We start from the raw sequence: 25,000 nt of genomic DNA on the forward strand, positions 1-25,000 counted from the left end.
ATAGTAGTAGCAAGAGTTGAAGTGAAGAAACAACAGCAAAATTACCACAAAAAAACACCAATTCATGCCAAAAAAACACACAACATAACGATCAAAACATAAAAAAAACATGAAAAGTAAAAAAAAAAACCCCGGAAGAAGAAAAAAAGACGAAAGAAAACCAATATATACAAGAATTTCTAGCACAGGTGACAGCATTCCCTAATTAACGAGGCTTCAAAGGCACAGGTAGCGGCAGATCATCACACGGGTCATCTCGCTCTCCCTCTCTCCCTCCCTGGCCGTCACTCAGCGTCAAAAGGGTCACAATAATCAAGAGGCCTCTCCTTCGTCAGCGTCACCGTCAGCAGAGATAAAGAAGAGAGAGGAGGGACGTAAATAAAGTAAGTGAGAGAGAGAGAAAAAGAAGTAAACGGCTTGATGATTGAGAGAGAGAGAGAGAGAGAGAGAGAGAGAGAGAGAGAGAGAGAGAGAGAGAGAGAGAGAGAGAGAGAGAGAGAGAGAGAGAGAGAGAGAGAGAGAGAGAGAGAGAGAGAGAGAGAGAGAGAGAGAGAGAGAGAGAGAGAGAGAGAGAGAGAGAGAGAGAGAGAGATATACAGAAAAGAGAGCAAAAGAACGAAGAGAAGATAGAAGGAATGAAATATAGCAATGCACAGAGGAGGAGGTGAAAATAAGATGAGGAAGAAGAAAACAGGGAGAAATATACACAAAGAGAATAAATGAATAGGAAAAAAAAGAGAAGAAAGAATAAATGAATGAATGAATGAATGAAAGATTGATTTTACGATGCCGCAACAAAGGAGGAGGACGAAGAGGAAAAGAAGGAGGAGGCAGGGAAGGAAATTAGAGTTCGGAGGAAGAGGAGGGAGGAGAAAAATAAAGCAGGAACATCAAACAATAAGAAAAGCAATATCACGACGACAAGAAAGATGACAGAAGGAGAGAATAAGAGGAGGACGAAAGAGAAGGAATATAAAAAGAGAATAAAAAAAAAGGCCAAGGATAAGAAAGGCTAGGAAAGGCAAGACAGGTGAGGCATGAAGCAATATCCCTCAGGTAAGTAATATAAGGAGGAGCTCACCTGTCCAAAAATATTCCCACACCAAATTATTATCGCTCGCTTAAGAATTATGAGACAACGATGAAAAATGACAAGACGCCTTCGGGAACATTGACACCTGCTTCTTCTCTTCTTCCTCCTCCTCCTGAATGGAAAGAGGAGGAAGAAGAAAAAGAGGAGGAGGAGGAGGAGGAGAAGCAGGAAGGAGGAGGAGGAAGAGGAGGAGGAGGGAATCAGGTGGTGTTTTGAACGGCAGGTGAAGAGAAAATGAGGATACTGAGAAGGAAAGAGAGAAGGAGGAGGAGGAGGAGGAGGAGGAGGAGGAAGAGTGGGACAAGGAGGAGGAGGAGGAGGAAGAAGAGTAGGACAAGGAGGAGGAGGAGGAGGAAGAGGAGGAGGAGGAGGAGGAGGAGGGAGGGAAGAACGAGGAGTTACAAGTTTACAAGAGGTGGGAGGAGGGCTTAGGAGGGAAGAGGAGGAACAAAGAGCGAAGGATGGAAGACCGGAGGAGGAGGAACAGGAGGAGGAGGAGGAGGAGGAGAAGGAAGAGGAAGAGGAAGAGGAAGAGGAGGAGGAGGAGGAGGAGGAGGAGGAGGAGGAGGAGGAGGAGGAGGAGGGAAAAGGGAGAATAGCCAAGCGTCCTTTACCTGAGTCAATCAATGTTTCACTCCCTTCATTGCTTCCCTTGGCAGTAACACACACACACACACACACACACACACACACACACACACACACACACACACACACACACACACACACACAAACAAACAAACCTATCGCCGTTTGACTTTTCTACTAAATCCTGTGCTCTCTCTCTCTCTCTCTCTCTCTCTCTCTTTCTCTCCAGATGAAAATACAATGTGGTTTAAAGGTAACTTGCAACATTAATGAGAGAGAGAGAGAGAGAGAGAGAGAGAGAGAGAGAGAGAGAGAGAGAGAGAGAGAGAGAGAGAGAGAGAGAGAGAGAGAGAGAGAGAGAGAGAGAGAGATGTCTTAAGAAGCCAAAACAATAGCCTCTTGAAACAACGACCAGAGAGAGAGAGAGAGAGAGAGAGAGAGAGAGAGAGAGAGAGAGAGAGAGAGAGAGAGAGAGAGTTAGAAGGACCTGTCAAGTCTGAAATATGTGAAAATGAAACGGGAAAATGAAAGCAAAAATAGAAAAGTAAAAGAAAAAAGAAAAAAAAAATCAGACAAGAGGAAAATGGAAGAAAATGAAAAAAAAGACGATATAAAGGAAAAATAATATAATGTTTAATGTTTTTCTACATTTTCTACATTTTCTCTTTTTTTTTAATGGGTGACTTAAGGAAAACAGGATTTCAGGGAAGAAGTTTTGATCCTTTACGAAAACTGCTGAGAATGAGGCAGGTTTTAGGTAAGTCAAGGAGGAGGAGGAGGAGGAGGAGGAGGAGGAGGAGGAGGAGGAGGAGGAGGAGGAGGAGGAGGAGGAGGATAAATGTGATGAGAGGAGGAGATAAAGATGGGAAGTGAGAGGATTACGAGGAGGAGAAAGCGAAGGAAGATAATGAGGGAAGAGGAGGAAGAGGATACGGAAAAAAAAGTGCTGGAGGAGGTAAAAGAAGACGAAGAGGAAAACGAAGACAAAGAAGAGGAAGAAGAAGAAGAAGAAGAAGAAGAAGAAGAAGAAGAAGAAGAAGAAGAAGAAGAAGAAGGAAAGAAAAACGGGAAAAAAGGGAAAGAAGGAGAAGAAGAAGAAAAGAAAAAAAGGATGACCAAGAAAAAGAAGAAGAAAGAAGAGGAAAAGAAGAAGAAGAAGAAGAAGAAGAAGAAGAAGAAGAGTTTACTGACATCCTCTCATCTCTTATGAATCTGTCTTGCTATGTTACGACTTGGATAAAAAAAAAAATAAAAAAAAACAGAAAAAGATGGAAGAAAGAAAAAAACCCACAAAAAAAACGAAAAACCTAAGAAAAAAAAAAAAAAAAACAGTGCCGTCTTTGCGTCTCAGCTTCCACTGCCAACCCCCTTTTGGCACCCCTCCCCCCGTTGAACCTCCCCAAACTGGTTCCTGGCCACCCCTCCCCCCTTCCCCTTCCCTTATCGATCGGCGGACGCAGGTTGCCAAATATCGTAATCTGAGGGGAGTGAATGAGGGGAAGGGGAAGGTGAGGGGAAGGGAAAGGAAGGGGAGGGAGTGCCAGTGTGAAGAGGGGAAGGGAGGCAGGATAGAAGCTTCTGATCCTTAGAAAAAAAAAATATATCTCGTTTTTAGGCCTATCCATTTTAGTAGGTTTCGTGTTAGCTTTACGTAATCTCTTCCTCTCCACCTCTCTCTCTCTCTTTCTCTGTCTCTCTCTCTCTCCTATTCTCACCTTGTGTTTGTGTGGTGGTTGGTGGGTGAGAGGGAGGGAGGAATGGAGGAACGGAGGGAAGGAGGAGGTACTTGGCAGGTCCTTCTTGTCCCTCCCTCCCTTCTCCATCCCTCCCTCTCCCTCTCTCCTCCCTCCACCGTCCTAGATCCCTCCAAACTCATCAAGGTTTCGTAAATGTTTAAAATTTCCGGTTTCCTCTTTTTTTTTTCCTCCAACTTTCCTCCCCCTGCTATCTAAGTCCTTATTCTCCTCCTCCTCCTCCTCCTCCACCTCCACGCCAAAGGATATCTCTCTCCACAAATCTGTACCTTTAATCCTTCCCTTTGACTGTTCCCTTTAAATGAACACCCTTCTATATCTGTATTTTTATCCTCTTATGCTCTTATGATACACGTAAAGCAAATATCCCCTTTCTTTGCATTATTTTCCCTATTCTCTCTGTAGACTTTATGCTTCCCTTTATTTCCTCCCTTTAAATGCACGCTGTCATGTCGCCTTACTCTTTCTTAAACCTAAAACAAGCAGTTACCCTTTAAAATGCTTTACTTCTTTATCTACTTTGTTTTCTTCCTCCCTTTATATGTACAGTCGTCGTATCTCTTCACGCACCTCCCTTTATGTTCCTGTGATGCCCCTAAAGGAAATAGCGTTACCCTTTACAGCAACACCTCTTTATACATCTTTTTTTACGGGTCCCCTTCCTCCCTTTATGCTTCCACGAGGTTAAGTAAACATCCTTATCCTTTGTGCTCTTCCTCCCTTTTGTATTATGTTATCAGTTTCTCCCTTATTCTTCTGCTATGTGGTCTTTTTTTCTTTATTTCCTTATAATTCTCTTTTTCTGCTACGTCTCTTCCATTTTCACTTTACCCCTTTGTTTATTTCCCTTTGTTATGTCATTCACTCTGCCATCTTTCTCCCTTTGATGTTTCCCTTTTAAAAGTTTATTCTCGGTTTGTTTCCTCTTTTTTTTCAGTCTCATTGTTAGTTTAGTGATCAATTCTTCTATTTCTCCCTTTATTCTCCTCCCTTTGCTACTTCGCCCCTTTCTAACCATTCCTCCCTTTACTCCTCTTTCCACCACTTCATCCCTTTGTCTACTTACACACTTACCTTTATCAAAACATTAATTTCTCTATTTAATCCTACTTTCTTTTCCTTCCTTAATTAAGACATTCCTTTGTTTACACTTATCCCTCTCTCTCCCTCTCTCTCTCTCTCTCTCTCTCTCTCTCTCTCTCTCTCTCTCTCTCTCTCTCTCGCTCTCTCTCACACAGCGCAATTCCCTCCCCACATTTCTCGCCCCTAGTGACTGCTCCCCATCTCCCTTCGCCCCTTATAAGTCCCTATCTCCCTTTGGTTCTCTAATAACCCTCCGTAGCAACCAACCCATCCTCCTTTTCCTCTTCTTCTTCCCTTCCCTTTGTGTAACTGCGCCACCCTTTCTCTCCTTTCCTTTTCCCCTCAGTAAACACGCAGTTTCTCTCTCTCTCTCTCTCTCTCTCTCTCTCTCTCTCTCTCTCTCTCTCTCTCTCTATAGGTGTCTGTCAGTCTGTCTGTCTACCTGTGTGTCTGTCTCTGTCTGTCTGTTTCTGTCTGTCTGTCTGTTTGTCTGTCTGTTTGTCCGTATCTCTCTCTCTCTCTCTCTCTCTCTCTCTCTCTCTCTCTCTCTCTCCAGTCCCTAGAGGCACGGGTGTGTTCGGCTCTTAAATGAAAGTCACGCCCGTAACTTCAACTTCCGAACGTTAAATACTTTGGCTACATAAGTACGACTCAGTCTGGCGAGTTGGACGAAACTATGGCGATTTTGTTTTGCTATTTGGCTTTACTTTGGTTCCGGGACGTACTGGGGAGGAGGGAAGGCTTTCACACGCAGGCCCGGGCACAGGTCACGTTTAATTAACAAGTTGGCGTGAGTAAAATACTTAGGAACGTTTGATTAATTTGAAACATTGAATTCCGCGAACATGACACGACTGTTAATGGCGTGGACAAAAAAAAAGGAGGAAATTGTTGTAGTTTTTTTTTTTTTTTTTTTTTTGCTGTGTGATGTTGTGGTGTTACTTTGTTGATGTTGTTACTGGTTTTACCTCTACTACTACTGCTACTGTTTCTGCTACTACTACTACTACTACTACTACTACTACTACTACTTGCTACTACTACTACTACCACTGCTACTACCACTACTTCAACCATTACTGCTACCATTATTACAATTGCTACTATCACTACTACATATCTACTGCCATTACCAACACTACTGCTACTACTACTACTACTACTACTACTACTACTACTACTACTACTACCACCACCACTACTACTACTACTACTACTACTACTACTACTACTACTACCACCACCACCACTACTACTACTACCACTACCACTACTACTATCACTACTACTACTACTACCACCACTGTTACTACCTACTTCTACTACTACTACTACTACTACTACAACTACTACTACCACTACTACTACTACTACAACAACTACTACTACTACTACACGAATCACGTTCCATTCTTGTCATCATTAGAGACTCCACACGCTCCTCTTAGGCCAATGCTCTCTCTCTCTCTCTCTCTCTCTCTCTCTCTCTCTCTCTCTCTCTCTCTCTCTCTCTCTAAGCCTTCCTCTGGCACTCCTAATTCTTCATCCTCTCCACTCCTCCACTCCTCCACTCTCCCTCTACAACCCTTTTACCTCTGCCTCGATCCTCCATTTCCTCCACTTCTCCTTTTGTCTCTTCCACTCGTAGGCTGTCCTCTCCACCGCTCCCTCTCTCCCCCCCAGCTCGGCGCTAACATGCGGTCAAAGAAACCAATGAAACCTCGTCTTGAAACCCTTTGAGGTGAGTCCTGTCTTCTTCGACTTTACTCTTTCTTCCTCCTCTTGCCCTACTTTCTTTCCTTCTCCTTTTTTTCTTCCTTCTCTCCCTCCTGGTTCCCTTTGTTTCTAGTTTTTTTTGTCTGATTTTTTTTTCTCGCTCGTTTTTTGTCTTGTTTTTTTTCATCTTTTTTTTTTTTTTTTTTGGATGGGTGAAGGTTGGAAAAGCTTCGGCTGTCTGTTTTTCCTTTCTTCTTCGTCCTTCAGCTCTTGTGATTGAAAGATGCTTTTGTCCTTTCATTCTCCTCTTCCTCCTCCTCCTCCTCCTCCTCCTCCTCCTCTTCATCACTCTTTTTCTGCCTGTCATTCTTCATCTTCTTTCTCCTAATCATTCCTAATCTTCTTCCTCCTCCTCCTCTTTCATGTTATTTCTTCTGCCCTTTCTCTTCTTGTTGTTCATTCTTTTGTTGTTGTGTGTCTTCACCTTCACCTTCCTCCTCCTCTTACCTCTTCCTCTTTCTTCGTATTATTGCTCCTGTTCTTTCTCTTTTCGTTTTTCGTGCTATTATTCTTCTGGGTCGTCTTTTTTACTTTCACCTTCACCTTCTTTTTCTTCCTCTTACTCCTTCTTCTTTTTCTCTTATTCTTCTTGCTCTTACTCTTGTGTTTTTTTCTCTTATTCACCTTTCTTCATATTTTTGATGTGTTTATATTCTATCTTCTTTAAACCTATTTCAAATTTTCCTACTTCTAATTGTCCTTGTTTTTGTTTTTAATGATTTTCTTTTCTTCTTGATATTTTCTCTATTTTAGCCAGTTTTCTTGCTAATTCTTATTCCTTAGCTTCATTTCTCTCCCCTGTTTCTTCTTCTTCCTCTTCTCTCTCTTGTAGTTTTTCTCCTTGCTATAGTCGATTTCCTTTCTTCTTCTTTTTCTTCTTCTTTTTTATCTTTATCTTTCCCTTCCACTTTATTCCCGTAGCATTTCTTCTTCTGCCCTTGCTGCTATCACCACCACCACCACCGCCACTAGGGACACAATCTTCCCTGATCCACCTGTGATACTTAGCACCTCACTCCCCCTGGAACTGGTCTTCGGAAGAACCTTTGCCTGGAGTCTTAGTATAACGAGGATACTTGCACCGAGAGGGAAGAGCAAACACGAGGAGATAATGCTGAAATGTGCTAATGGTAAGAGCCCTCCTCTCACTTCCATTTTCTCTTCTTTTTTTCTCCTAAACGGAAAGGGAGGATTTAAGAAGTTTTTTCGCAAGGGTCCTATTTCGCTGTGTGTGTGTGTGTGTGTGTGTGTGTGTGTGTGTGTGTGTGTGTGTGTGTGTGTGTGTGTGTGTGTGTGTGTGTGTAAAGTGCAAGATATCGAGGAATAAATGAACTTCCTTAACTTCCTTTGTTGTTTTTATGCTTCTTGTCTGATTGAGTTTGGAGGCGTGCACACACTGCCTACCACCACCATCACCACCGCCACCACCGCCACCACTACTCTATTAACAATATTACTGCTGTTGCTTACCCTGGCCTTCCCTCATCCTCCGCGCTAAACAGTAAACTGATCCACAGTAACATTTATTGTGCAAACACTGGAACAAGAAAGGCACAAAATAAAATATATATACCAGAAAAAATGTATTTGTCACTTTATGAAGAAAGAAATCATGCAAATATGAAATACATAAAAATAAAAAGAAAAAAAAAACTAAATAAACTAAAAGAAAAGATGATAGGAAAAGTAAAAGTAACAAGAAAAAACTAGAAAAAAAAGAAAAATAAACATACATATAAAGAGAAAGAGATAAATGAACATAGATATACAAGTTTTAGAGAGAGAGAGAGAGAGAGAGAGAGAGAGAGAGAGAGAGAGAGAGAGAGAGAGAGAGAGAGAGAGAGAGAGAGAGATAGCAAAATATCAACTTTAATAATGAAACTCCTCAAGGCGACTTTTTCCATTTCAATCCATATAATTAAAACGAGAGAGAGAGAGAGAGAGAGAGAGAGAGAGAGAGAGAGAGAGAGAGAGAGAGAGAGAGAGAGAGAGAGAGAGATTTTTTTCAAAGGTTCCTGAGTTGCAGCATACCTCGGCACCTCACCAAACGCACCTGGCCACGATGCAAAGGTGAGAGTCTGAAGGTGAAAAGGTGAGCATCTCATTTTTAGGAGCGACTTCATAAGAGGGAAGTGAGTTTTGCAATCTTGAAAATGTGTGTCAAAGAGCGAGAGAGCGAGAGCGAGAGAGAGAGAGAGAGAGAGAGAGAGAGAGAGAGAGAGAGAGAGAGAGAGAGAGAGAGGGGGGTTATGATTCTATGAAGGTAAAGCAATTCATGAATAAAAGAAAACTTGAATAAAGAAGTAAGATTTATAAAGAAGTTAAATGAAAATATATTAAAAAAAAATGGATAAAGAAATGAAAGAAAGAAAAAAAAAGATGGAAAAAAAAGATAAATAATGAAAAATACAACAAACTGAACACAAACATAAAAATTAATCAAATATTCAGTTACTTTATTTATTCCTTGATTTATTTGATATTTATTTAATATTTGGTTAATGAATCTACCTGTCTGTCTATTTCTATATTGTATCTACCTGTCTGTCTATTATTTGTATTGTGTCTACCTGTTTGCCTAATTATTTTACTTATATGTTTACTTATCTCTCTCTCTCTCTCTCTCTCTCTCTGCTACCCCGCTTCAAAAATCCCACGCCCCCAAAAATAAAGCTGGACAATTAGCATTTTCCTCCACACTACTCGCAAAAAAAGGGAAAAAATGGAAAATTGCCAAATAAAGCCATAAAGCAGATAGGCATTTAGCTATTTAGGATTTTTTTGGTCTTATTTTTTTCTCCCTCTTTACTTCTCTCTCTCTCCAATATTTCGTCTGTCGATAGTGAACTCTCTCTCTCTCTCTCTCTCTCTCTCTCTCTCTCTCTCTCTCTCTCTCTCTCTCTCTCTCTCTCTCTCTCTCTCTCTTTTTATTTATACAGTTTACATCATATTTACAGAGTATGTCACCACTACCTTACATAGCTTACAGTGACAACTTAGAAACTTAAGGTTACATAGTTAATGTTGCCTATCTTAAAGCTTCACTCTGTCTACTTATATATATATATATATATATATATATATATATATATATATATATATATATATATATATATATATATATATATATATATATATATGCATATACTGTATATCACTGCTGTCTGTATTTAATCAGCCACTCGTTAACTGTGCATTTGAAGTTTAGTGTTGTCAGTCTGTCAAAATTATCACAGTTTTGTTCACTGGCTATCAGTTTGTTCCACAACCCCACGTAAGTGTGGACGAACTGCCTCTGGTAGTGCCACGTTCTACAGCGGGGTTGTAGCAGTTCCCCCGGAGCTGAGGTGACGGCTCTAGTAACGACCTGGGCCTGTTGGGGAGGCTGCCGGAGTGACTGAAGGTGCGGCGCACCCTGCAGCTGCACCTTGAACATTACAGTGAGTCCCGCCAGGTCACGCCGGTGTTGGAGACTTTGCAATATTGGCTGGTGTCCGGCCTCGCTAATGAGCCTTGCTGCCCGCTTCTGGACCTTGTTCAGTAACTCCAGATGCATGCTGGCCGCGCCACCCCACGCTAAGCACACGTATTCTAGGAACGAGCGAACCTTTTTTTGGTGAGAGCAGGCACCGAACACCCTCGCGTCTCACCCTGCTGCTCCTTGACGAGGCTCCACCAACGTTTGCACCCGACCTGACCACCTCTCAGTTTGCTCCTTATGTTCGCCTTCCACTCATCCCTGGCCCACACCTGAGTGGCTGCCATGCATGCTGTAGCCTCTCTGTGCCTTTGCCTGGTTCTGGCATTGGGATGCCTCTTTAAAGCACGCCAGGCACGGTACTTGGCCTCAGCGGGAGCACGGCACTCTGGGCCAAACCAGGGCTGGTCAGATGCTTTGGTGGTGTGGTTGGAGTGAGGCACCCAGCTGAGCTGAAGGGCGTGGAGTAGCTCACTGAGTCGCTGGACCTGCTGGTTAACATCACCACGTAGCACTTCTCCCCAGTCTGTATTTCTCAGAGCAGCCCTGAGAGCATCCCAGTTGGCCGCCTCCCACCGCCAGAGAGTGCGGGTGGAGCTCTCCTCACTTGGTTTCCTGAACTGGATCCTGGTGAGGACTGCCACATGGTCGGAGGTACCAACAAAGTCTAAGGGAAAGCACTGTATGGAGTGGCGAGGGAGATCCGTCACAACGGGGTCCAGTGACGATCCCGAACGGTGTGTGGGGAAAGTGACGTGGTTGTGTAAGTTGTACACAACCAGTAGGGTGTTGAATGCCTCCTGAACCATGTGCTGGTTGAGATCACCCAACACCACTACACTATCACACTGACTGGCTGTCAACATGGTGTCAAGGTTCTCAGTGAGGTAGTCTAACAGCACTGATCCCTGCCATGGAGGCCGGTAACAACCCACACACAATAATCCTTTGCCGTTACCGTCAATTATTTTCAGCGCGATGAGTTCAAGTTCTCTGGGCACTGGTGTGGGAGGCTCCACCACCTGGAGGTTGAGCGTCTCTTTGTGACAGAACGCTACACCGCCACCCTGTGTCGATCTGTCTTTCCTTATCCAGGTGGAGTAACCTCTGACACGGGCATAGGAACTCGGCACTTTATCGTCTCTCTCTTTCTCTCTCTCTCTCTGTCTGTCTGTCTGTCTGTCTGTCTGTCTGTCTGTCTATCTGTCTGTCTGTTTGCCTGTCTCTCTCTCTCTCTCTCTCTCTCTCTCTGTCTGTCTGTCTGTCTGTCTGTCTGTCTGTCTGTCTGTCTGTCTGTCTGTCTGTCTATCTGTCTGTCTGTTTGCCTCTCTCTCTCTCTCTCTCTCTCTCTCAAACAGGGCAAGTCAACCTACCATTACCCTCCACACCCACAAAAAACAACAACAACAAACAAAACAAACACGCCTTTCCTCAAAAAAGAGTATAAAAATGAAGTCAGTATGATTTAATAAAACTAAAAACACTCACTCTAATTATAAAGGAAGCCCACATTAGTACTTTGCAGGTCACGCTCCACTCACTGACGTAATGGAGCCAGTACGTGCCGGGCTGTACAGGGAGAGAGCCACGCCAAAAAGAACGAGAAAATTAATCATATCTGACCTTCATATACGTGTTTATATTCGCTGGGTGGACGAGTGGGGAGGGAGGTGAGGAAGGGAACAGGGATAGGAGAAGGATAGAGGAAAGATAAAGAAGAGGAGATAATGAAAGAAAAAATAAAAGACGAGGATAGGAAAGGGAAGATATAAAGGATGAGAAGAAACAGAAGAGAATATAAAAATTAGAGAAAGAAGGAAAGAAGTGAGGAAAAAAAAGGTGGATAGGAAATATAGAAAGAAATATGAAAGAAGGGAAGGAGGGGGGAAAAATAGAAGTTATAAGAAGTGACGATAGGAGGGAATGAAGGAAAGAACATGGTAAGGAATGACGGAAGGAAGAAGAGAAGGAAAGGAGGAAAGAATGAATGGAAATAAGGAAGAAGAGTGAGAGTGAAAGGGATGAACCGAAAACGAGAGAGAGAGAGAGAGAGAGAGAGAGAGAGAGAGAGAGAGAGAGAGAGAGAGAGAGAGAGAGAGAGAGAGAGAGAGAGAGAGAGAGAGAGAGAGAGAGAGAGAGAGAGAGAGAGAGAGAGAGAGAGAGAGAGAGAGGATGATAACAGGAAGGAGTGAGAGAGGAAGGCTGGAGGCAAAGGAGGAAGGAAGAGGGAAGGAGGGAAAGAGGATAAAAATGACACAAAAATCATTCCCAAAAGAATATAATCCCATATTTTTCTTTAACGTCACCTGATATTACTATGTGTGTCTGTACTACGCCTCCTCTTTAGTGTATAATTAAACTCCCCCTTAATTAATGTTGCCTATACGGACGCTGTAATGTTCTCAGTGTTAACACCGTATTAATGAATTTTATCCGACCATTACCGGGTGTTCATTAATAACTTGCCTTACTGAACGAGCCAGGGAAGAAAAGGAAGCTTAGATTTGTCTTTCACGCTTGGTATAAAGGAATAAGAAAGGAGGAAAGACAAGGAAAAAGGTACACAGTGAAAAGGGTGAAAAATGGTTAGAACAAGGAATAAGAGAGGAGTGAAGAAAAGAGAGAAGATAGACACAGAAGGAAAGGGTAGAAAATGGGTAGGACAAGAAATAAGAAAGGAGTGAAGAAAAGAAAGAAGAAAAGGTAAGAAATGTGTAAAACAAGAAATAAAAAAAGGAATGAAGAAAAAAAAAAAAAAGGGCAGGAAATGGGTGAAACAAGGAATGAGAAAAGAGTAAAGACAAGGAAGAAGGTACACACACCGAAGGAAAGGATAGGAAATGGACAAAACAAGGAACAAGAAAGGAGTGAAGAAAAGATGGAAAGGGTAGGAAATGTGTAAAACAAGGAATGAGAAAAGTGAAGACAAGAAGGAAGGCAAAATTTATCCCTCTTTGGAAGGTTAAAAATAGTGTACAACAATATATTTTTTCCTACAGTTCTTTGTTTATCGCCTAATGAAAATATTGCTGCGAAGAAAAAAAAACTAACGATAAAAACACACACAAAAGAGAAACAAAATAAAGCTTCTATTATTGCCAAGAGTTACTACGACGCGAAGCAAAAGTTGAGCCAAACGGTGATAAAATGCCCTCTTTCTTTTTAAACCACCCACAGGAACAAGAAAAGTGATGCAAAACAATTTCTCCCTCTTTTTTACACCACCTGGAGATGTTTAGATGCAAACAAAAAAGGAAAAAGAATTACGTATAAAACTAAGACCCCCTTTTATGTCGCCAGGAGGGATGTTTTAGTGTTATTATCCGTGCTGGGCCAAAGATTCCAGCCCCTCTTGCAGCCCCGAGGTGTTGCGAGGGTGTAGCAGTGTTGGCAGGGATGTAGCAGTGTAGCAGTGTATATGGTGTAGTGGTATAGGCATGTATGTAGCGGTGTAGCGATGGTGTAGCGGTGTAGGGAGGGATGTAGCGCTGTGGTAGTGTATATAGTATAGTGGTGTAGTGGTTTAGGTATGTATGTAGCAGTGTATAAATGGTGTAGCGGTGTATTGGTCTAACGGGTGTATTGGTGTAGCGGTATGGGTATGTGTGTATGGGTGTAGCGATGGTGTAGCGATTCTAACGAGGATGTAGCGGTGGGAGTGGTGGGCGCCTCGTCGATGGGAACACCTGGACACGACACCGTCACCTCCAGCCAGCCACCGGTGCCCAGGATCCGCGGTGGGGTGTTGGGGGAGGGAGAGGCGGGGCGAGGGACGCTCTGCTGTCGTCGCTTTGTCCGCCCCCCACGCTACCTCATCAGAGCTTTTTCTTCACCTCCAGTCAGTGTTCCATTGTCAGACGAATCGAAAGGGACATGTATAAGTCTTCGGGAGTTTTTATAGGCCGTTTTTACCCTGGAAATGCAAATAGCAAATCAATACTGGCCGGGGGAAACTGGTGGTGGAGGGCCAGCCAACAGCCAGCCAGGCGCGCAGCCTCCACCTGCCAGACGTACGATGATCCACCACTGCGTACGATACACCCAACACCGCAGGCTGCATCACACTTTTAAAAGCATCGAATCAAGGGGAACTAGCAGGACGAAAGCCAAAGAGTTATTTTCGATTTTCTTTCACTATGAGATGTACCTGTCAGTGGTGTTGCTTCATTGAGGCAGGCTGAGGGTGAGGCAGGCCAGAGTAGAGCAGCACAGAAGCAGTTATTGACTTGGCCTGCGAGGGATTCACTCATTTGTTAAAGGTGACCGATAGTGGCGGATTGGCGGCCACCCCTTCGCCTTAAGGGACACGAGCCTATTACTAAGTCATGGAATAATAATAAAGTAAAGACTCTCTTTGTTTACTTCCTTACTCCGACCTCCACCAGGGAAAAAAATATGCCTTACCGTAAGAAAAGTTTTATAAATGGTTTTATAAATGGTGCGCATCAGTACAGCTTTGGTCGTCGCTTAGAGAGGCACTACATAACGACGGTGATGAGATGTGAGGTCTCGAAAAGTATCAAATAATGCAAAGATATAATAATGCATTTCGACAATATTTACGTACAAGTAATGAATGTTACTAAAAAAAGTTGGTTAGATTCATTGGCTGTATTTAAAATTACACATATCTTTAATTCTTATAACTCCGGGTAAAATTAGGGTTCATATTCTAATCTTATCAGTATCAATTAATTCATCAAAACCTGCAACAAAAGCGAGGGACGGAATGGACACACCAGAAAGGCAGCGCGGCACTGTTATCTGATGCAATAGTGGGCGTATTTTAACTCTTTCAACCACATTACACAAAATCCTTCATATCCACATATTAATAAAACCATAACAGTCATACCTACATTCACCTTTGTGTGGGTAAAGAGAGAGAGAGAGAGACAGAAACAGAGAAAGACAGGATAAGGAACCACGCATGCGCACACCACCACCAAGCCACAAAAGAACATTTCCCACCACAACACGTCGAAAAACCACCCCAAAAACACTCAAACATCCACCACAAACACCACAGAACACCGGAAAGTAGGCTGGAACACGAGAGGGAAGCAAGTGACTCCAGGCAACTCGGTACGGTACAACAAGTTTCCCTGCAGAGTACGATAACCAACCTGACCTGGGAGGAAAAACGGTACCACACCCGCTGATGACCGTGAGACTAAACCTTGCTATCGGTGACTGCAGAGCGCTTGTATCCTTCTCTCCCTTTTAACACCGGGAGAAGAGAAAAGTCGATCGCAGAGTGGATAGGGACGGGAAAAAAAAGCTCAAATAGTACCAGGAAAGCTTAAAAGAAGGAAGAGAGGGAAGAGAAAAGAGGGGAAAAAGACTGCCAGCCTCGTTCCTCAATAGTGGTCCTCGCGGTTTTCAAGGAGACTGCACAAGAGGGTTTTATCTCCAGCCTCTCCACTGCCGCTGAAGATCCTCCTCCACTCCACCTCCACCTCCTTCTCCTCCTCCTCCTCCTCCACCTCCTTCTTTCATAAACCATGTGAGTAGATTATTGTTGTTGTGTGTGTAGTTTGTGCCTTGTTAAGATGGCGTCTTTATCATAGTGTGTGTGTGTGTGTGTGTGTGCGTGTGTGTGCGTGTGTGTGTGTGTGTGTGTGTATTCTTTTCTAGCTCTGTGCGTGTTTTTTCTGATATTTACTCTTTATTTCTTTTCTTTGGTTTGTTAGTGAAACATGCTCGTGTGTGTGTGTGTGTGTGTGTGTGTGTGTGTGTGTGTGTGTGTGTGTGTGTGTGTGTGTGTGTGTGTGTGTGTGTGTGTGTGTGTGTGTGTGTGTGTGTGTGTGTGTGTGTGTGTGTGTGTGTGTGTGTGTGTGTGTGTGTTTGAGTGAAGGAGGTCATTTAAAGAGAAGCTCTCTCTCTCTCTCTCTCTCTCTCTCTCTCTCTGACGTCACGCTCTTTATCATCTTAAGTGCTTCTCATTAGCTCTAAGCTTTAGTGACGCGTTGAGAGAGAGAGAAATAGATAGATAGATAGATAGATAGAGAGAGAGAGAGAGAGAGTCATCCTAAAATATCAAACGATCCATAAATAAGTAGGAAAAAAATACATAATCACACTACATTGAATAATTCCCTGTATCCTGTTTCTCATATTTGAATTTCTTCCCTTTATTTTTCGTGCGTGACTTGAACGAATGAAATGGAACTGAACTGCCTCATCTCTCCCCCTCTCATCTGATATTCCTAATCCATACACGGCCACGCCAATGAATCACGCTGCTGTCATCACATATACGTACTCATACATTGGCCTCTGTATGGGTGCCAGGGATAAGAGGGAAGCGATATAGATATATAGGTGAAGGGCGAGGCGTGACCCAGATTCTGATTTTGGTGCGTGGGCTCAGGACAACGAACGCCTCTCTCATATTTCCCTCTTGGATGTTACCCCTGTTCATGTTCCCCCGTGGGCTGGTTTCTTTCCTTTATGGTTACTCATTTTTTTTTTTTTTCATCTTGTGGGTTTTTATTTTTTGTTCATGGATTTTTTTTTGCTTCATCCTTTGATTTTTTTTTTCGTATTATTTTCATCTAGATACTTTTTTCCTTCTAGTTTTTATTTTCTAAAGGTTTTTCCATCTATATATTTTCCTTTTTCTCTTTTCCATTTTGTTTTCCCAAACCTTTTCTTTTCCTGGATATTTTTCTTTTTTTAACATTTTTTCCCCTTCATTCATATAGTCACCTTTTCATATTTTCCTTTTCATGCATTTTTTTTCCCTCTACGGACATTTTCCTCCCCTCGACATTACCTGTAAACATTTTCACGACATTTTTCCCATCTGGACATTCATCCGTTGACATTTCTCCCTGGCATTTTTCCCTTTAGATATTTCTTCTTGACACATTTCCTTTTTGCATATTTTCCCCTCTCATATTTCTTCCCTCGATGTTTTTTTTCGTCCACTGAAGCCTTCCTTTGTGGTTGCCTTTCCATTCCTTCAATAGATTCAATAACGCATTCCGATAAAACAATACTAAAAATACCCGTCACTTCAGGCTGGGTTAGGTTAAATTGGCTTCTAAGTTGGTTTAATTTGGTACATTAGGATCATGTGAGGTTAGGTTGGGTTTCAAGTTAGGTTAGGTTGAATTAAGTTGAGGTCAGAACAAGCAAGATTAAAACTAGGTCAGCCAGGTTAAGGTAAGTAAGTTAGGTTAAGTTAGGTTCAAGTTAGGTCAAGTTAGATGAAAGTAGGTTAGGTTACAGTCAAGTTAAGGTGCTTTACGTTGAAGTTAAGCTGTTGTTGCATTAGTTGACATCAGTTAGGTTAGCTTAAGTTGGGATTATAATAGTTTAAGTTAGGTTAAAGTCAAATCAGATAAGGTTACGTTAGTTTAGGCTAGGTAAGGATAATTTTATATAGTTTAAGTTAAATTAAACTGGATACTACATAAAAAAAGGTCACATTCTTCAAGTTAAGTAAATAAAGCTTAAAGTAAACAAAAGTAAGCTTAGAATAATGAACAAACAACAATCGACTTACTGAACAAAGTGACTAAAAAGAAAAAAAAAACAGAAAAAGGAAAATATGGAGTAAAATAAAATGAGAAAATGTTTACAAGAGGGGAAATGTCGAAAGAGGGGAAGCCGGTTTTTGGAGGGAGCGTGGAGGGGATGTGAGGGATACAAGGAAGGGACGAGCAGAGAGGAGGGAAGGGGAAGTAAGGGGACAGGGAAGGATTTAGGGTTGTATGGAGAACAATAGGGGGATTTCCGAAAGAAGAGGAGAGAGAGAGAGAGAGAGAGAGAGAGAGAGAGAGAGAGAGAGAGAGAGAGTGGGTCATTTGTTTTCTTGTATTTATCTCTTTTTGTTCCTTTCCTCTGCAGAAAAATTTCCCTTCCTTTGATCTTGTCTCTCATTCCTTAGCCTGAAAGAGAGAGAGAGAGAGAGAGAGAGAGAGAGAGAGAGAGAGAGAGAGAGAGAGAGAGAGAGAGAGAGAGAGAGAGAGAGAGAGAGAGAGAGAGAGAGAGAGAGAGAGAGAGAGAGAGAGAGAGAGAGAGAGAATTAAACACACACACACACACACACACACACACACACACACACACACACAGTCAGAATCAGAGAGAGAGAGAGAGAGAGAGAGAGAGAGAGAGAGAGAGAGAGAGAGAGAGAGAGAGAGAGAGAGAGAGAGAGAGAGAGAGAGTTTTAGACTTAGAGGCAGGAACCATGTAGATGGAAACGTGTGGGAAGAGCTTGGGATGAAGGAGAGAGAGAAAGTGAGAGAGAGAAAGAGAGGGAGAGAGGGAGAGGGCGTGGGAGAACGTGGGAGAATAAGGGCGTGTTCTGACGACCTTTGACACTAGTAAATCCGATGGAGAGGTGGGAGAGGGGAGAGAGAGAAGGGAGTGGGAGGGGAGAGGGAGACTAGTGGGAGAGAGTGGGAGAGACTCAGGTGGGAGTGATTATACGTAGGCTTGAAGAGGACGAAGTGAAAGGTAAGAGGAGAAAGAGGGGACAGAGAGGGGAAAAGGTCACAGGGCAAGAGGAAGAAGGAAAAGGGAGAGAGAAGGAAGATATTGAAGAGGAAGAGGAGAAAGAGAAAAGGGAGAGGAAAAAATGGAAAAAAGTAGCAAGGATGATTAGAAAGAAGAAAAAGATGGAAAGGAGGGAAAATAAAGAGACAAAGAGACAAAGGGGAATGAAAGTAGAAGAGAGGCAAAGATGATGATGGAAAAGGTAATAGAAAATGAAAGTAAGAGGAAATAAGAGGCAGAAAAGAAAAAAAAGAAGGAAGAATGAGAGAAAAGAAGAGAATGAGAAAAGGAAAACAAAAGAGAAAAGAGAAGAATAGAGAAACAAGAAATATGAAGAGGAAAAGGAAAAGGAAGGAAGGGAGAAGGAAAAATATGTTAATGATACCTGGGAAATGGAAAGAAAGGGAAAGAGGAAAGAGGAAAGAAAAATATGAAAAAATAGAGGAAGAATAAAAAAAAATAGGCAAAGTAAAGAAGGTGGAAGGGACAAAAGGAGAGAAAAAATAGAGTAGAGATAGAAATAGAAAGAAAAGTAGAAATGAGTACGAAAGGGAAGAAAGGAAGACAAAGAGATAAGAAAAGACTCACATTACAGGGAAAAAAAAAGGAAAAAAGGGAAACGGTAAAACGAAAATAAGACGAGGAAGAGAAAACAGGATATGAGGGAAAAGGAAGGAAGCAGAAGAAGGAGCAATAAAAAGAGAATTACAAGGAAATGAAGAAGATTGAGGAAAAGAGTGAACAAGAGATTTACTGAGAACATAAAATGGAAATGTCTATAGAAGTACATAGGTGAAGGAAAGAAGCTAAGGGGATAAAAAGGTACGAGGGGAAAAGGGGTCACGTAAAAGGCACATAAAGGGATGATGACGACGAGGGGAAACAGGTCAGGGAGGAAAATAAAGGGGAAAAAAAGAAGCTGGGTGTCTTTTTCGAGTCTTAGGTCAAAAGTTAATGGCGAACTAATACGACTTTGGAAACACGCCAAGCTGTTTTTGTCGTATCTTATGATGATCTGATGTATTGGGGATAAGAGAGGGGAAAAATAAGAGAAGGAACGGAAACTCCACACTAACAGGCTCGTATCAGTGTTAGTGTTAGTAGTAGTAGTAGTAGTAGTAGTAGTAGTAGTAGTAATGGTAGTGGTAGTAGTAGTAGTAGTAGTGTAGCGATCAGAGCTAGAGTGTAAGTGACTGACTCGTTTAAACACAATTCTAGAGGACTGTTTAAACACTTCAATACCGCGCCACATATTCACCTTGAGTTTTGGGTGTGATAGACAATTTTATTTACATTAGGAAGGGTTTATGGACGTCATAAGATTAATGGCCATAGTTTTCATTATTTAAATCCCTCACATATATTTCTGAAGCTGTGTAGAATCAGAACAGTAAGCAGAAAAAATATATAAACGTGTCATGGTGCTGAGGAGGTTAAACTGCGCATCGGTTATTCGTGGTTCAGAGCAGACCGGTAGGTGGCAGCACAGAGGAGGAAAGCAACTAACCCACGTCTACCAGGCAGTATCAGACTACCAGCCATTAATTATTTCAGCCAACACGACTCTGTTCAGATACTTTCCGTTGCCGTGACGCTGCCAACCCCTCAAACAAGGTATGGCTTTTCCAGTGACACGGTGTACAGTGAAATGAGACTTTGATCTATAGTAACGTTGTTGAAGTACTGTACAAGATAGCTATTAGTGTAACATATGGTGCGTTGTATTAAGAGTATTGCGTTGTATTAAGAGTATACCTCATTACATTTATCCCAGATTTTTGGCTATCTCTATTAATCTTTTAGGGAACTGGCAATTAAGTGGACCTTTTTTTTATTTGCTTGTTGCCCTTGCCCAACTTTCCCTCTTACTTAAAAAAAAAAAAAAACACGTGTACTTATGTAGTCTTATAGTTGAGTAAGGCTTGTTTGACTACACCCTGCAGAGACCACCATGGCGCGAGGGTGGAGTGACTGAAGGTGGGAGTGAGTGGAGTGCAGTGAAGGTGAGAGTGACAGAGTGAATGGCAATGAGAGCAAGTGTTGTGGAGCGTGGCCTGAGTGAAGGTGAAAGTGTGATTCAAGGTAGCGGGAAGTAACACCTGACGATACCTGATTGATGGTGTATGTGAGAGTATTCATAAGTTATACTGTTTGTGTCGTGTATTTATATGTAATGTAGAAGTGAACTGCATCCTGAAAACCCGCGGAACTCTGCCTTGTCTCTTGTCCTTCATTTCTTGACAGCTCATCTTCCAAGACGAAGCTCCCCCTACTACTTAAGATTAATTTGCCGCCACAACATAGTAATTCTGACAGCTCAGCCCTAAAGATGAAAAGGAAGAGGCAATGTAGTGTTAACGCTGTAGTAGCAGCAGCAGTAGTAGTAGCAGTAGTAGTAGTAGTAGTAGTGATATTATTATTATTATTATTATTATTATTATTATTATTATTATTATTATTAGTAGTAGTAGTAGTAGCAGCAGTAGCAGTAGTAGTAGCAGTAGCATAAGTAGTAGTAGTAGTAGTAGTAGTAGTAGTAGTAGTAGTAGTAGTAGCAACAGCAGTAGTAGTCGTGACATTTTGAGGTGTAACAATAATAATTTGGTTCATTAATTCACGCTCGCTATTTTGATACATACAAAAAACAGGTAACAATTAAAAAAATATGAAAAAAATCACACTAAGCAAAAAAGTCAAACAAAAACTGAAGCAATTAAATTATGTTGGATGAGGTTTTACAATTGCATATTTCAATGTTCATTAAAAAAACACTATTGGTATGTGTCAGAGAGAGAGAGAGAGAGAGAGAGAGAGAGAGAGAGAGAGAGAGAGAGAGAGAGAGGGAGAGAGAGAGTCTTCTTAACAATCTTTATCACTTTATCTATTTCTTATTCGTTCTAATCTTACGCGATTAAATAAATGAAAAAAACAACAACAACGAGAGAGAGAGAGAGAGAGAGAGAGAGAGAGAGAGAGAGAGAGAGAGAGAGAGAGAGAGAGAGAGAGAGAGAGAGAGAGAGAGAGACACACACACACACACACACACACACACACACACACACACACACACACACACACACACACCTCCATCAACGTGTCTAGTAGCTATTCTGTCCAGTCTCAAAGCAATGTAAGACTAATTCCCGCCCAACCAAACTTCACCTGCGCATTCCTCCATCTCTTCCACCTCCCGCCCAACGTGTGTTCCAGCCCGGCTTTCCTGCAGCGGGGGAAACTCCACTTACGCCACAACACACCTCGAGGCGAAGAGGAAATTACCACTCGACCAACCTTTTTCTTTTCCCTCCTTTTTATTTTCCTCCCTACCTTTCTCAGCATTACTGTCGCGTGTATTGGCTTGCAACATTTTTAACCTCTAATTTTTCCCCTTCTCGTTGCGTTTTTGCGAATTAAGGATGCAAGAGAGAGAGAGAGAGAGAGAGAGAGAGAGAGAGAGAGAGAGAGAGAGAGAGAGAGAGAGATAATACACAAATTCCCATGTATGAACGAAGGGATGTAAACTTTGTATCTCCATTACCTGTTGTTTCTCTCGCTACTCCGTCGTTCCGTGAGGCGAGGCTGGGTCAGGTTACGTTGGGCAGGTAAAGCGGCCTAACCTAACCAACCCCGCCTAACACGTCTCTTATCAGGGGAAACACTCGACTCGCTAACTCCTGCCTCGCCTCCACTCTGGGTTCGTTATAGGATGAGTTTCACTTCACGATGCTTTCACGTTATCATTTTTAATTTTTTTATTGTTTTACTCCGAGGCAACACTCTAGTTACTACTTCGGTTGATGCTGTTACTGCTCCTGCCACTTCTGTTACTAATAGTACTTCATTATTCTCCTTTTTCCTGGTTATTTTGCCATTACTACTACTACTATTGCCATTGCTACTATTGCTATTACTACTAACACTATTTCATTATTCTCCTTTTCCTCCATTTTGGTCATTACTACTACTATTACCATTACTACTAACACTACTCCATTATTTTCCTTTTTACTCGTTATTTTGTCATTACTACTACTATTGCCATTACTACTACAACTCGTACTTCTACTATCTAAACAACCACACACCGTCACCGTCACTACCAACACTACTATTACTGTTACTTCTACCACTACTACAATTCAACTAGGACCATATAAAATGAGATAGAAATGTCAAAAAAAATGAGAAAACAAAACAAAACATGAGAAAAGAAGAGCAAAAATTCAAATATATATGTAAGACCACTCACAAAGAACCAAGAAACTCACTGGAGACAAAAGAAAAACAAAAGAGGAGACGAAAACAAAAGAAGTGAATGAAAACAACGAAAAAAAAAGGAAACAAAAGGAGAATAGGAAAAAAAAAAAAAAAAACTGACCCTTTACTGAGACACGCAAACAAAAGAATAAATGATACTAATAAAAAAATAACAAGAGAAGAGGATGAATACCAGGAAAACAAAAGAGAAAGGGCCTTGCACACTGCGATAATTACAGAAGGGTGCTGGTTCACTTAATTAGGGAAAGTTAAAAACCTTGTCCAGAGAGAAAAATAAAAGGAAGAATAAGAAAGAACCATTTTAGTTTGCCGTGGAAGAAAACATTGCAACATGGCGACCAGAGATGAGGAGGAGGAGGAGGAGGAGGAGAGGCAGGAAGGATAAAGTAAAGGAGGAGGAGGAGGAAGGAGATAACGAGGCAGGAGACAGAGAGGAAGTGAAGAGTCAGAAACATGTGAAGAAGAACGGCGCGGAAAACAAACAATGCGGATGAGAGAGAGAGAGAGAGAGAGAGAGAGAGAGAGAGAGAGAGAGAGAGAGAGAGAGAGAGAGAGAGAGAGAGAGAGAGAGAGAGAGAGAGAGAGAGAGCAAATATTCCTTCCCGGACAAAGATACGTCTTGAGTCATGTGCTTGTTTTTCTTCCTGATGCTCGCGACGGCGCCACACACACACACACACACACACACACACACACACACACACACACACACACACACACACACACACACACACACACACACACACCATCTCAACGCTATGAAAATAAGATGAAGCAAACACGACTAAGTTTCACCTCTTGAAAGTGAACAAACAGAGAACTTGCAAAACAAACATTAAAAAGAACGAGCTAAAAAGAACGAGGCTAAGAAAAACGGAGTAACTTGAGATGTGAAAGAAGATAAAAAAACGAGTTTAAAAGAAGCATTGAGATAACCTTCAAGAAATGCAAGCCAGTCAGTTTAACAGTCAGCTACTTCACCAACTCTTACACACACACACTTAGTCATTCAACAACGCACATAGCCAATTAAATAGTTAACAAGATACATACAAGCAACTACACAACCAACCATACAGATACAGCCAGCCAGCCACCCACCCAGTCAGCCAGCACCCAGCCAGCCAGCCAGCCAGCCAATCAACCAATCAACAAGTCATGCAGTTAACCACACATACACCGAGGCAGCCACACAAACCCACCAACACACAGCCAAGGAATCAGGCAGTCACACACACACACACACACACACAGCCCACCACATCCCCTACCTCAGCCAGCCCACACATACGTACGAAGAATCTTAAATAGAAATCGGGGTTGAACGTAAATCCTTCGCCAAAAACGTTATAACGAGCTCACTGGTTTTCAGCCGAGGGAAGGGCGGTGGCGGCGGCTGGTTTTCTGGTAAGATATGAGGACCTGACACTGCCGCCGCCACTGCCTCCACCACCGCCATCTCCCTCCTGCCTCAGTGAGTATTTCGTTTGCAAACATTCCTTACAGAGCTGAAGGTGGGTGTTCATCGCAGGGAAATCTCAGAAGCAGAAGAATATGAGGATGTGTCAGGAAAAGGAAAGAGGAATAAGGAGGAGGAAGAGGAGGAAAGGGAAAAGGAGGTGGTGGTGAAGGAAAAGGGAGACTTAATGGAATGTGGGGAAAGAAAATGATATACGTAAGAGGAAAAGAGGAAAAGCTGGAGGAGTTTCTTAGTGGAGTTTTCTCTCGTTTTTTCGTGTTTTCATTTTCCTGTTTTGTTTCTATCTATTTTTTTTTTATCAGCATGTGTGTGATCTAGTTTTCATTACTAATACTATTACTTCTGCTCCTTCTCATTTTTCTCTTTTTCCTTTTCCTTTTCCTTCTCCTCCTTTTCCTTTTCTTTTTCCTCTTCCTCCTCCTCCTCCTCCTCCTCCTCCTCCTCCTCCTCCTCCTCCTCCTCCTCTTCCTCGTCCTCATCCTCGTCCTCGTCCTCCTCTTCCTTCTTCTTCTTCATCTTCTTCTTCTTCTCCTTCTCCTCCTCCTCCTCCTCCTCCTCCTCCTCCTCCTCCTCCTCCTCCTCCTCCTCCTCCTCCTCCTCCTCCTCCTCCTCCTCCTCCTCCTCCTCCTCCTCTTCTTCTTCTTCTTCTTCTTCTTCTTCCTCCTCCTACTTTTTCTCTTCTTCCTCCTGTTACACCTACTAGAACAACAACGACAACAACAACAACAACAACAACTACTACTACTACTACTACTACTATCACTACTACTAACACTACTACTACTACTACTACTACTACTACTACTACTACTACTTCTACAAAATCCGCAATTAATGAGAATCGAAACTGAACAATTTGGAACAGATGCAACACATAATTCAAATGATAATGGCTGAAGAATGACTTAATGGTGTTTGAATTAAGGGGAACGTGTTTGAAGAATTGATGTTGCAGTAAAGGA

At 42.2% G+C, this 25,000-nt stretch overlaps 1 protein-coding gene across 5 annotated transcripts in view; it reads left to right on the forward strand.

Moving 5' to 3' along the window:
* The first annotated feature begins 14,759 nt into the window (after window positions 1-14,759).
* Window positions 14,760-25,000, forward strand: part of LOC123512255 — a 19,744-nt gene continuing 9,503 nt past the window's right edge. For 2 of the 5 annotated variants that reach the window (XM_045268535.1, XM_045268536.1), the window contains exon 1: window positions 14,760-15,278. Coding sequence is in view for 1 of the 5 variants with exons in the window: in XM_045268536.1 (XP_045124471.1) it covers window positions 15,277-15,278 (2 nt within the window). In the remaining 4 variants the exon portion in view is untranslated. Of the gene's footprint in view, window positions 15,279-19,745; window positions 19,895-20,264; window positions 20,284-25,000 lie in introns of those variants that run through there. The other 3 variants (XM_045268533.1, XM_045268532.1, XM_045268534.1) reach the window with 3 other exon arrangements.

The sequence above is a fragment of the Portunus trituberculatus genome, chromosome 33 (genome assembly GCF_017591435.1).
Source record: "Portunus trituberculatus isolate SZX2019 chromosome 33, ASM1759143v1, whole genome shotgun sequence".
Lineage (NCBI taxonomy): Eukaryota > Metazoa > Arthropoda > Malacostraca > Decapoda > Portunidae > Portunus > Portunus trituberculatus.